General features: G+C 41.6%; 1 protein-coding gene across 1 annotated transcript in view; it reads right to left on the bottom strand.

Moving 5' to 3' along the window:
• DSCAM (DS cell adhesion molecule) overlaps positions 1 to 13,364 on the bottom strand; it is a 709,341-nt gene that overhangs the window by 28,618 nt on the left and 667,359 nt on the right. Inside the window, exon 30 of the mRNA XM_044918979.1 lies at positions 5,029 to 5,059. Within this exon, the coding sequence (XP_044774914.1) occupies positions 5,029 to 5,059 (31 nt within the window). The remainder of the gene's footprint in view (positions 1 to 5,028; positions 5,060 to 13,364) is intronic.

Below are 13,364 nucleotides of genomic sequence, written 5' to 3'. Positions count from 1 at the left end.
GCCCAAATTCAAATGTTTGGCCTGAATTTTTCACATCGTCTATATACTTTTTGAAATTATTTACTTAACTACGCTTTCATTTTGTATGTGTGTGTGTGTTTTAAAGCAAAGATTCAAATACTTGTATAAAATGAAGAACATTTTGGTGACTTGGGGGTTGCAGTTTAGACAAGCTCTATTTCCACAAAAACAGATGGGGAACTACTCCTCTGTGAGTATCTGAAAGGTCTGTTTAGAAACTCCACTAGGGACTTGAGCTTGTCCTTGCACCAAAAATAGAAATGTGAGCTAGTTCCTTCTGCTCATCATGAATAGTTATGAGGCAGTCAGTGGCTGCTCTATTAAACACTATGAACCCGAGCGCAGACTATCTTTAACAATAAGGGGTCCGCTGTCAGACTGACACAGGAAGCATGCTAAATAGCTACTGTGCCCCAATGCAGTGGGCACGAGGACTTAGAATTGATTGAACTTCATAAACAGAGACAATCAAAGCTGGAAGTAAATTTCTCCTTCTCCTTGAAGGAATGCACGCTGTCAAGCCCTGTAGTGGAAAGGCAAGAACATGGCCCAACAAACCTTGAGATTCAGGAGCTAATTGTTCCTCTCTCCCTTTGCATTGCTGTTCCCTTTGCTTAGAAGAAATGCCCCCTCCCCCCATCCCAGTGGCCAAGTGGCTGGCTCCCTCTCTGGCTTCAGAGCTTGGTGCAGGTGCTGTCTTCAATGGAGCCAGATTGGCCCAGCTCTGGGCACTGCTGATGCTTCTCCTCCCCATCCTCTGTTGAATCTTGTTTCCCCGGCACTGAATACTCTTGAGCATATGTTTAATTGACTTATCTTGTTTCTGATCTGTCTCTTCCACTGGAATATGAGCTCTACAAGGGATAGTTCCTTCCGTTCTGCCCCTATATACCCCTGGAACTTAGAGCAGTATGTGGCCGGAGTAGGTGCTCAGTAAGTATTTGTTGAAGCCTGTTGAATAAATCATGTTGTTTGGAGGGTACAGTGGGAGTGAGTGACAGGTCCCAGAGGAGGTAATATTCTTCTCATTTTAAAGGGTTATTAGGTCTCAACTTTCTTAATGTGGCTGCTATAGTCTATAATCTATGGTTCTAGGAAGGCTGATTCTCTAAAATTATAACAATTGGTCATTAAAACAGGAGTAAACCCTCCCCTCCCCCCAAAAAAACCTATTCGAGGAAAACTCATTTGTGAAAAGATTCTGAATGTTTTCACTGTAGAAACAAAATTGCATCTTTTTTATGATATGGAATCATGCTTAAATATGTTAGTTATTATTGAAATATCATCTTCCACCATCCATTTGCCGTCTGGTTGTCTGATTAAAATGACAAAGAGCTGACCCTCGTTCACCAAGGATTGTATTTCCCAGCTTGGCCAATAAATTACTTGCAGTTGTTAAAACTCTTTAAAGTCTTGGTATTTCCTTAAGCTTTGTGGGCGTGGGGGGACTGATGAAAAAGTCTGCACATCACCCACCTTCCCAAATATGATATGAAGCATTCCATAAGTTTAGAATAACTGTAGGGCTATCAGGACCTCATTATAATAGTTGCGTGGTTTTTTGTTTGTTTGTTTGTTTTACTATTTGTCTAAAAATATGAACATCAAAAAAGCTAAACTTATTTAAGTTCTCAGTTTGAACCCTTCTCCACCCTTTTCCACTTATAGATAGCTTTTAATAATACTGGTCTTTGTATATTAACACGTATTGGCTAATGCCTCAGAGCAGGCTAGTCTTACCTCTTAGAAGGCTGGTATTTTTCTTTAAATTATTTTCACATAATCATAAAAAAGGAATATCCTTTCTATCTGGGCATGGTGGGCGAAGTCTCTCTTTCTCTCTGTGGGGGGTGATTTGCATGGGTGAAATCGAGGAATGTGCAGAAGCACAAAGCCCAGCGATGGGAGACGGGAGACGATACCTTGTGGGGAATACCCTGGCACCAGCTTATCTGTGTTTGTCCCACAGTAGCATCTGCCTTCCTGGCCCTGGGACAGCTAATCCCACTAAAGTATGCAGATACATTTTTTGTGGAACATGGTTGGAAAATATGTTACCTTCACCAAGATCGCAGAATGATAAAGCTAGGAATAATTGCAAATTGTTATTTTTTAGATGAGGAAAGTGGGGCATACAGAGGGAAAATGACTTGCCCAAGATCACAGAACCAGCAAATGGCAATGTGAGGCCTACAGTGTAGGCTTGTGGTTCTATGTTCTCACTGCACCAGCCTGCTATGTCCTCAATTTCCCACTCAATCAGCAGTGAAGATCAGAGACAGCAGTTCTGTAGCCTCTCTATACCAACAGATATGACTTGCCTAGATTTTCTAGACCACATTCGAAATACGGTTGGCCCTCAAATCTCCAGGTAGGTGACAGGGTCTTTTGTTGCTTGGCCCCATTAACCTGCCAAACTTAGATTGAACTGACCCTTCAGGATTAAAAGCATTGCGTTTGCTTCTAAATTAATCCCATAAAAATCCACCTATTTGAGAAGCTTAGAAATTCTCTTCCTTTTCAATCACTGTACCCTCTGAAGGAAAACCACCTCAACTACCTTAAGTGGGAGTAATTACCAGTTTGAATGTTCCTAATTTCATATTGGCAACTGTTAACCTCAAATACCACTATTAATTCCTGCTTTACTCAAGAGGTGGTCTTTCAACCACAGTGATTGACCTATTAATGAAGAAGATGCTTTTTGATGTCTTGCTTGGGGCTAATAAGAAGGGGGAGGGATGCATTCTAGGATATTAGAGAAGCTAATACCTACTCATCCTAACCAAACAAATGTTGAACATGTCAGAAAACACAGATTCCAGTGTCACGGGGTTTGGGCAGACATGATCTCTGGTTGAAGAGTGGCTGAAGGAAGTGGCTGGAAGGTCTCTGGGAGGGCTGCAGGAACCAGGCTGGGGTACAAACCAGTGAAGTAGGCTGGGGTGGAGATGGGGATGGTGATCTGTTATACAGGGCAAAAGTCATGCCCAGTCTACAGGGAGCATTTGATGGAGCTCCAGACTGCCATTATCTCTAAGGTGTGCCCAGTATGGCCAGAATATTTTCAAGGAAGTCAGAAAGCTACAATTTTATACGAAATCTCTTAGGAGGGCGAGTGATGTGATGAGCACTGGGTATTATACACAACTAATGAATCACTGAACACTACATCAGAAACTAATGATGTACTATACGTTAGCTAATTGAACGTAATAATAAAAGAGAGAAAAAAGAAATCTCTCAATTTCTAAATGTCACCAATGAATTCATATTTTTAAGTCTACATTAGAAAGTTTATTTTATTTGCTAGATAAGTTACTATAAATTGAATGACTCTGGCTTGTTTTTTTGGTTTTGTTTTGTTTTGTTTTCCAGATGTGTTGTCAGATTTGCTCTGCACAGGTGCATGTGTGTTTGGATGCCTTCCATGTGACCACAAAAATGTCCCAATACTTGCTTAGCGAACAAGTACAGACTTATATTAGAGCATGGATTCCGAGCATTTCATATAGATTTTCATATTCTCCTCATGCAAGTTTGATCCAGAAGGATGTGGTCAAGGACCCATTATGAAAGATACATTTTACAGGCCGTTTGCATTTCTGAGTTCTCCTCTGAGGTCTAGATTCCTGCTACCAGCTATCTATTTGACATTTTCATTGGACACTTGGAAAGCATCCCAAATTCAACATGACCCGTACAAGTCTTTTCATTCCCATCAACATTCCGCTTTCCCTGTCCTAAAAAAAAAAAAAAAAAAAAAGTCTATACCCTGCATCTATCTTCCTAATTCCTAATTTTAGCAAATGCCACTTATGTTTATTTAATTGCTCACTCCAAATATTTCAGAGTAATCCTGAGTCCTCCATATCCTTTACCTACAATGCACATAGTTTTAAAACACGGTATGGCCAAACAAAGATGTCTGTGTAAAATGTAATCAGTGGGCCAATGGCAGTTGACCTCTGCCTTAGGTCTTCAAAGATGCTGGTGATATGGGTCATGGGCTCTTTGTGAATAATAAAAAAAGTACCAATTTTATATGCAAAGATGGGGAAGGATGTTAAATCCAACAGTGGTGGGGTGGGGAGTAGGAGAGACCCCATAGCCCATCCTCTTTTTCTCCTACAGTAAACATCCTAAAATGGCAGCACCATTAGGGTCCCTGACATTTTTCTTATCTGATTTCCAGACTCTGATTATCCTTTTTCACTTTTGGTTTAATTATTACAATACAAAAAAGGCTTAAAATGTAAATACTGGGGTGTCTTCTACAGCTGTGAAAATTCACTTACTTATTCAACTACCACTAGTCATTCATCAACTAGACTGCTGGTATTTCTAACATGAGGATGACATATCAGGCTATGACCTCCAAGACCAGACAGTGAATAGATATTTGCAGCAGAAGTTGGTGAGTGCTCTAGTGGAGGGGTGCTCAAGGTGCCATGGGAGCTGAGGGCAGGGAGAATCTTTCTTGATCATCCCATCTCCTTAGAAGAGCACAGTGAACAATGCATTTCCTCTTTTTTTTTTTTTTTTAGTTTAAATTCAATTAGCCAACATATAGTACATCATTAGTTTTTGGTGTAGTGTTCAATGATTCATTAGTTGTGTGTAACACCCAAAGCCTTTTGGGCTTTCTTTTCACTTGACTAACTGTTAAAGAAGAAGGCTCAACCTCAAAGATAGTATATTTGGGTGGAAACAAAACCAAAACTACTTCCTTATAATGTGCTTTTTTAGTCCCAGCTTAATGGGAAACATTCCACTGGGTGAGTTTGGTCAACAAGACAACTACCTATGGCATGTATAAAAGTATATTATTTGGTATATACATATCACATTAGGCATAACATGGATATTTGGTACACAGGATGGACTTTATGTATCAAAAATAAGATGTGCTATCAATTTCAGATAATTATTTAAAAAGCATTAAAGCAAGTTGGAAATTATTCTTTTAAAGACGATATCTGAGACAGTAGGTTTTGTTCTTACCTCATGAGCATTTCAGCTAAACTCTTCGCATCTGGGGAGAGAAAGTTAATATTAGTACATGATAAACAACTCATTAACATTCACTTAGGCATTTACGACAAATATTCTACAGAGTCAGATGACAACAGCCATTTTAAAATGTAAATGTAAATCCATATATCACTACTAATAACCAAAAGTTTAGTGGATTCCTTATTTCTTCTACATGAGAGAATATATTTATATATTTTTGAAAAAAATATATTTTTGAAATATATATTTTTGAAATATATATATATTTGAAACATATATACATATATACATAAACATACATTTCAAAAAAAGCATAATACTCTGGGATCATAAAAATTCTCAGATACCTGCTAAAGTCTTCTTACAGTGTATTTATTTGCCAATTTTTGAAAACCCAATTTTATTTTCAGTAGTCAGAAAATTAACGTTTTGAAAGTAGTTTATTTATGTAGTACACATTCTACTCTTTTTGTTATCAAAATATCAGAATTTAAAAACGTATGACACTCTAGATCACTTTAAAAAGGCATTATTATAGAGCTGTGAGTTCCTTAGGTTGATCAAAGAATTGTATAAACGGCATATCACTGTGTCTAGAAACTCAGATGCTTATTTCAAATTCCAAAGTAAAAATTTTCTTTATTTTTTGTCTCTGAGGACATTGTTTACTAAGATTTGGTTACCACTCCTGATAAAAGAAATTCTGTCTAAAAATGATGTGGAAAAAAAATTCTACATTTTTGGTGGCATTGCTTTGAAGTCCTCATCTCCCTTAAAATATAATTTGTTTTTCTTCTTAGACATTTTGTCCTGGCAAGAAATGAATGTTTGCTTTCTTAGAATACAAAAGCCCTCTTCTTGCTTTTCTTTTTAAAAAGTCTTGATGTTAAATGTAGTATTCAATGAACAGAACTTTCTGGAAATGGATTCAGCTATGTGACTGGCTCTATAGGGGAGAAATGCAAATGTTGGAGCATTTTCATCTCATCTTTCATCTTTTGGGGGCTGACATTTAAGTGCAATCATTGTCATGTCGGGAGCAGCATGGGATTACTGAGGGGGTGCGGGCAGTCATGGGGATAACCACCCATGGGCTGGTGCCTCCATGAACCAAAGCTCAGTTTTTCAAGTCAGCCATGCCAGCTCCCACTGCTAACCTCACAATGGGGCCCTGGTTTTGTGCACAGATGGGTTCTGGGAAATGAAACAGATGGGAAATGAAACAGCTCTCTCCCCACCCATATGGTGAAGCAAAGAAAGCAAACCAGCTTTTAACTTCCTAGTTCATGTCTTTCTCCACAACAACCAAGCAGATACGAGTTTCTTCTCTTCCTGAATGATTTAAGACTTGCAAAGTAAATATATATATCATGCCAAAAGCGTGGGATTAATTAGCTCTATGTAACAGCCAAGCAGTGGCTAGCTCAACAGTCTAAAAAAGAGGGGGAAATTTAAGGAGTACACACTGTACTTCAGCTCATGATTGGAAGGTAATTCAGTCTCCAGCATCTTCAGAATGGACCTGGTTTCCTCGTTTTGCTCATTATCATCATGCTTTTTCTGTTCCTGAAGTCAGCGCAGTTTTCTGTCTCATGATTTTTTTCATATCCATGTGCTAAGGAATTACATCATCCAACATGTGGGAAAAGAGCTCCCCTCAAATACTGGCATGCTCTAACTGCAAGCAGGTGTCTTCCCTGTGGTTAAGCTGGTCCACAGCTGCCGCCACCCTGAGCCATTTTGGTCCATGCTTCCCTATGCTTATCATCTTACAACACATCCCTTTCTCTTTCTGGCTGGTTACCATGTCCTCCTGATTTCATCTGAAGTTGTGAGAAAATTGCTATTAATTGAAAGTCACTTCTTCTGTGAGTTTGCTCTCAAGAGTCGCTGGTGGAGTTTTACTCACAGTGATGGGGACTCCACAACACAGGTGGCACCGGGCAGGGACTGTGTGCAAATGTCTTCTGGGAGTGGACACGGGGTGGGCTGCGGCCACAAGGGAGCACACACTGGGAATCTGGATTGTGCCAGTCTCTGCCTGGGAATTATCATGCCTTCCTTCAGAAACCAGGACACTGAGACCCAGATACGTTCCGTAATCTGCTGCAGCTGAGCGGGAATTCATAACCAATGTCTGCTGGTTCAAACTTTTTTTCCATCACTATCCTCAAGGTTCTTTATACATAGAGTGGGATTTGTGTCCTATCCTTAGGGACACACAGAGGCACAGACACCTAGTGCCAGCTGACTGAGGAAGATGATCCCAGGATCATCGGTTTCAGGTTGAGTCAATCTGGAAAGATCCAAGACTGCTCACCTTAAAGGGAACATGGGACTCGGGTAGCAAAGGCTCCAATGGGAAGAGAGCTCCATGGCACAAAATCAGTGTGCACTGGAATTTGAGCTCCTTCAGGAAGCAAGGAATAGGTCAGTTTGACTGGAGAGAGAAGTTTCCAGGAGTGATTGTGAATTGGGGTTGGTCAAGGCATACGGAGTTGAGGAGGTGTGACTTTGTGTTACTGGCCATAATCTGGACCAAGAAGAGGAGTGAAAGGAGAGCAGAGGTGGTGATGGCTGGGTGTGGGTGCTGTGTACTAGCATCAGTCCATCCAGAGTGGGTGGAATGGGGGCTGGGGACAGGGACTTGGTGGCAAAGGTGAGAGGCTGGGAGGGTTGGCTGTAGTGATCATGGGGGCGGGGAGCATTTGATGCTAGAGCAGATGGATGGTGTCTGCAAGAATTTGGACTGCTGGGTGTGGAAGGGACCAGCAGAGAGGTTGCAGGGAGTCTAGGGAAATGGCAAGATTGAGGATATGCAGGGCTGGATGTAGGGTAACACAGCGCCAAGCACAGGAGTCTGAAAGGACATGGAAGCAGCAATGTGGCTGGAGCCGAGATGCTTGGCTTCAAACCTACCGCAGTACTTGGCCATGTTAACGTAAGCTGTGGGACATGAGGTAAGGCTGTTCCAGGCAGATTTGGAATCGAGTTTGAGAGAGATTTCAGGACTGAGATGGGGTCCAGGGTCTTCTTCATATTCATGTAGGGATAGTGAAAAGAGATGACAAAATCTCGGACACACTTTTGTTTAGGGGTGAGAAGAGAATCTGGGGCAAGTGAAGAACACTTTTAGAATCATGGAATCATGGAATCTTAAGAGCATGAATCTTCAAGTCAGCACTGCAGTAAAAGTTTGCCTCCTTGCCACAGTGTCTTGGGCAGATATTCAAATGAGCTGGGCCACCGAGCACTCCAGGGAGGGGTCGATGCTGGCCACCCTTACAGCGCCCCACCTCCTGCTCTCAGGTTTGACTCGCTGTCAAGTCTGTTGATCTGTCACCTCAACATGTCCCCATGGGACCTTTGCTTTTTTTCTCTTTGCTCAGTTCGAATCTCATGACGAGTCAGCAGCCTCCTCCTTGGCCTCCCCACCTCCAGTGTGTCAGTCCTCTAAGTGACATGTACCTGCAGGAAGGGGGATGGATCTGAAATACACCCCTCACTGTGTCACACCTGTGCTTTGCAACTCTCAAAGGGACCTCCCTGCCGATAGGACTCGGCACAGAGCAAGAGCCTTTGCACGCTGGTCCCAAGCAGTCTTTCCAGCCCTGCTGCCCCTCACGTCCAGCCTCTAGACCTAGGTTCTCGCTCTTGCGTTCTTTGCAGACCCCATGACAGGGCTCCTGGAAAGCTTCCTTTGTTACTGCACCACATGCAGATGCGACTTGCCCTGTGCAGCCTCCCAAGCCCCCCAGGTGAAGTTGTTGCCTTGGTTCTCTGGACCTCAGGCACCCCTCTGCACCGTGTCCAGCACAGGCTTCTCCACTTGACACGGTGGTTTCTTGTTCCCGTGTCCTCTCTCCATTGGCCGAGTCATCTTCCTCTCCAGGTTCATCCCAGTCCCTGCTAGGCACATCAGCTTTTCCTGGAGATACATTTCCTTGTGGGAAACATCATTCTGCTCTTGTGGTGAGAGCCCTTGTTGTAATTTCTACCTGGACATAATGAGGACACCTGGAACCATTCATAAGCCATGTGAGTATCTCCATGCCGATGCAAGCCACCTGTCTCTTTTCCAAGTTGAAGTTTCTAATCTTCTCAATCCCTCCTCAGGTAGCATAATTTCTAGGTAATTCTCTTCCTGGGACTCTCTTCTATGAAAGACCTCTGGGTAGCATAATTTCTAGGTAATTCTCTTCCTGGGACTCTCTTCTATGAAAGACCTCTGATTTCTTATTGTCCTTTAATAAATAAGGCCGAGCGCAGAAACTGGTCATTTTTTGATATTCTCTTTCTCACACACCCGTGAGGACACGATGCTCATTATGTGTGTTGCAAATGAATTTTTACAACTTATATAGAAGATTTTACAATGATTCCTATTACATTTTATCTCTTTGGTTCCAGCCTTTCAAAACTCTTCAAATTTGGAGTCTTCCCACTAATACATTAGCTTTCCCCCTTGGAGTTCTGGCACCTCCAAAATGGGCTCAGCCTGCCCAGACTTCAGCCTGGTACTCTTTTATTAGTCAGCCCTGTCCCAATGCAAGTAGAATTTGTCTGGGCCTCTGCTGGTCCCTATAATTTCCTGATTGCTCACAAACCATCCTTTCTATAACCTAAACTACTTTATTTCAATCTGTAATTTTTAGAATTTATTGTTTTTGACAATGGGTATGGAGTATAACTAGTTTCCAACACCTTTAATTTGATTGTTCAAATATAATCCAGCAAGATTTTGGGATTATGTCTGGAAAATGTTTGTCCAGAATCCTAAGACATCATCCTTTGGGGTCTAGGGACCAGTACCACGTGATATCCTTCCTAATAATTCCTGTGGGAAAAAAAATCTTCCCCTTCAGTGTATTATCATAGCATTTATTGGTGTCCATTGTATGTTGCTTATCATTTAGAATTTGTGTCATAGTTTCTTGTAAACATGCCTTCCTCCCCACTAGCAAGAGATCAGAACTATTATTTTATTCAATTTCCCTTTTTTGCTCCCATAATGACTAGAACATAGTAGGTTTTGAAATAATAAGTCAATTTAAATAATCAGGGGCTCTGATTATTTTCTTAAGCTCCTTCCTTCCTTCCTTCCTTTCCTTCTTTCCTTCCTTCCTTTCTTCCTTCCACTTTTCCTTCCTTCCTTCATCCCTTCCTTCTCTCCGTCTTTCTTTCCCTCCCTCTCTCCCCTCTCCTATCCTCCTTCCTGCTCCCTCTCTGTCCTTTTTGTCCTTTTTTATAATTCTTGTTCCACATTTTATGGTTTGAATAGCACTTCTCCTGGTGCACATCAAAGCAAGACAGACATTGAGTTGTTCTTTCTACCTGCCATCTGTTAATATGAGAACATCATCTCAAGGCTTGTTCTCGCTAATCAGCCTCTTGTGTTGCCTGTCACATTTTCCCCCCACAAATTTCAGCTCAATCTGAGATTTAGACTTTGTGACACCTTTCCTAAAGTCCTTTGCTACTCCTGCATATCCATCCTTGGCTCTGTGTTTCCCTGTTAATCTTCTGGGCTGGGGCATGATAGAGAAATATCACCAGGATATTTGGAAGGAAGGGGTTTCAAAAAATAACATTTGCTAACACTCTGAATGTGCTAACACTCTGAATGTACCAAATGGTAGCTGAAAGGAGAATTTGGTGATCAGAAGGTAACTGGTCATCTGCCTTCAGGAGAGCATTTGAGGGGTGGGAATGGAAGTGAGACCGTGAGGATTCAGGAGCTGGTGAGAAGCAATGCAGCTGAGTATGGAATTGTCTTTCAATAATACAGAGAGAAGGACATCAGGTAGAAGATATGGAAGACAGAGGTATTGAATATAGAGATAAAAAATGAATAAACCAAATATTTTCCATGGGAAAAAAATAAAATTATAAAGTAGCTGTTGATTCTGTGTTAATGTATATTCTGACTCCATGTTTCATTGACAACACTTTCAAAGTGAACAATATTGATGGGATGTCCCATTTCTTTCTTGACCATTCCCAAATCTGAGGAAGTTTCATGGAAAGAGAACTGGGGTTGGGCAGCAGCAAGCTGGGCACTCTCTCTAGCTCTATCCTGGTATGTAAGTTTGGACACGTTCCCTTAAGTTTCCATATCAGCAAAATAGGGCATAATATAATATCAAGTTTACACTCTATCTTTTTGCACTGCTGTGGAAAGACAAAGACAAGGTAGCGTGGAGTTAAGTGTGACAGAAGAGGAAGAAGGTGAAAACGTAGATATGAGTCCTCTATTGATTACTGCATGATTCAGTGGGCTCTGAGGAAGAGGCACCCCTGTTGGGTAACGAGTATTATAGCGTGGTCTCGCCCAGTTCCTGTGTTCTTTTTGTGGACCACTCTTCCCATTGTGGTTCTACCCGCAGCACAAAAGTTCTCATCCACCAGGCAGCGCCGCCATGTGCCTCGGGAGAGCACAAGGCAAGTCTCAAGCACCACAGCTCTGCCAACTGAGAGTCTGAGCTGCCTCATATTTTGCGTGCCCAAATGTTTCATTAAAAAAGATAAATCCTATTCATAGCCACACGACTACACTTTCATTTCTGAAGTTCTAGTTAAGTAAAGTGGAATATACTTAGGTTCATACTTCTGTTGGGCAGTGACTTGCACACACCCCCCAAAATAAAAACCAGTTTGGGAGTACCAGATTTTATCTAGCTTTACTATCTATCAAGAGTTCTTTGCAAACTCCCTGACAACAATCCCTGCTTTTCTGTGGAATTGAAATGGGTCTCATAAAGTAGATCTTTTCATAAGAGCTATGAGCCTGCATTTATGTTTTTTTACCAGATGACAAATAGGACTTCCAATCATCAGCATGCTATGAAAGCTGATCCAAAAACCACAACTAAATAAATACTCAAAAAAGAAAACAATATATACTTGCAATCTAAGAAAACTGCAAGTACCAACACGGACCAACTAGAACACCCAGGGGGGCAAGGCGCCAGGCCTGGCACCAACTCTCTCCCTCCTTACTACCCGCTCTCTGTACCTCGCTCCACTGGCTGCCCTTGGCTTGGCCCTGCTGCCATCCTAATGCCCCTTTGCTCCCCACTCTGATAAGAGACCCCTTTTACTCAATTCTCCCATTGCGAATTTGGAGTTTTGAAAGAATAATTTTATTAAGAAATTAAGGCTTAAAAAAAGAAAAAAAAAAGAAAAGGAGGAAGGAAATAGGGAAGGAAAGAAGGAAGGAAGAAGGAAGGAAGGAAGAGAAATAAAGTTTCAGAGCACATGTTTCTGATCTCAAATAAACCACAGTTTGGACATTCATTAGCTTGGTGAAGAAGTCTCTACACTGCTCTTCCTTTAGATTATTAAAGTTCAAGAGAATTTTTGGTCTTACAACTAAGGAAAGCATTTAGCTCATTTGCAGAGCAGATGAATGGGATGTTGGAGCTCAGCAGACGCTGGCCATCCCTCATGGCCCGCCCCTTCACCTGAGCCCATGCAGAACCACGAGGCCACATTCTCTCTGGGAGTGGCCTTCCGGAACTGATCTGTTTTTATAATATTAACCCATTTCAAAGCATGCTTAAAATAACTAGGCTTCTGTTCACAGGAAGAAAGGCATTTTGCCACAGAAGCATGGTCAAATTTTATATCCTCCATTGACTTTTATCTTTAGTTTATTTGAAGTTCCAGAAGTAGCTTTTAGGCTTGGCATGCCAGTTGACCCAACTGGCTGGTGCCAACATAACTTTGCACCTTCTTGGGTAGACTCACACTAAAGGAGGAAGTTTTTAGTGATACTGGTGTTGATTACGTGATGTGGGAATCAAATTTTTACAAGGTTAGGTCTTCTGGGATTATGGACCCAGCCAGAGATTTGTTCTGTAACCTTGCACTTTGAAGCATTTATAAGTGGGGAAAAATCAGGGCATGATTACAAGCAAAATATGGCTTCTGGACTCCTGGATAAGGTTACAGATTTTTTTTTTTTTTTTTTTTTTTTTTTTTTTAATTCATGAGAGACAGAGCGAGAGAGAAAGGCAGAGGGAGAAGCAGGCTCCCAAGGAGCAGGGAGCCCGATGCGGGACTCGATCCCAGGACCCTGAGATCATGACCTGAGCCGAAGGCAGACGCTTAACCATCTGAGCCACCCAGGCGCCCAAGGTTACAGATTTTTAAAAAAATGTAGCACTTGCAGACAATTCAGACTTAGGAGGTTGCTATGCTCTAAAATTAGTAAAGTTCTCAGGAAGAAAGAAATATAGGTTGGCTAAATTGCTTGAGTCCTATCTTCCTTTTCTTTTTTCCTTTCCTTTCCTTTCCTTTCCTTTCCTTTCCTTTCCTTTCCT

Source organism: Neomonachus schauinslandi, chromosome 1 (assembly GCF_002201575.2).
Source record: "Neomonachus schauinslandi chromosome 1, ASM220157v2, whole genome shotgun sequence".
NCBI classification, from domain to species: domain Eukaryota; kingdom Metazoa; phylum Chordata; class Mammalia; order Carnivora; family Phocidae; genus Neomonachus; species Neomonachus schauinslandi.
Note: the sequence above shows the minus strand (reverse complement) of the source record. Positions and strands in the feature narration are given on the sequence as shown.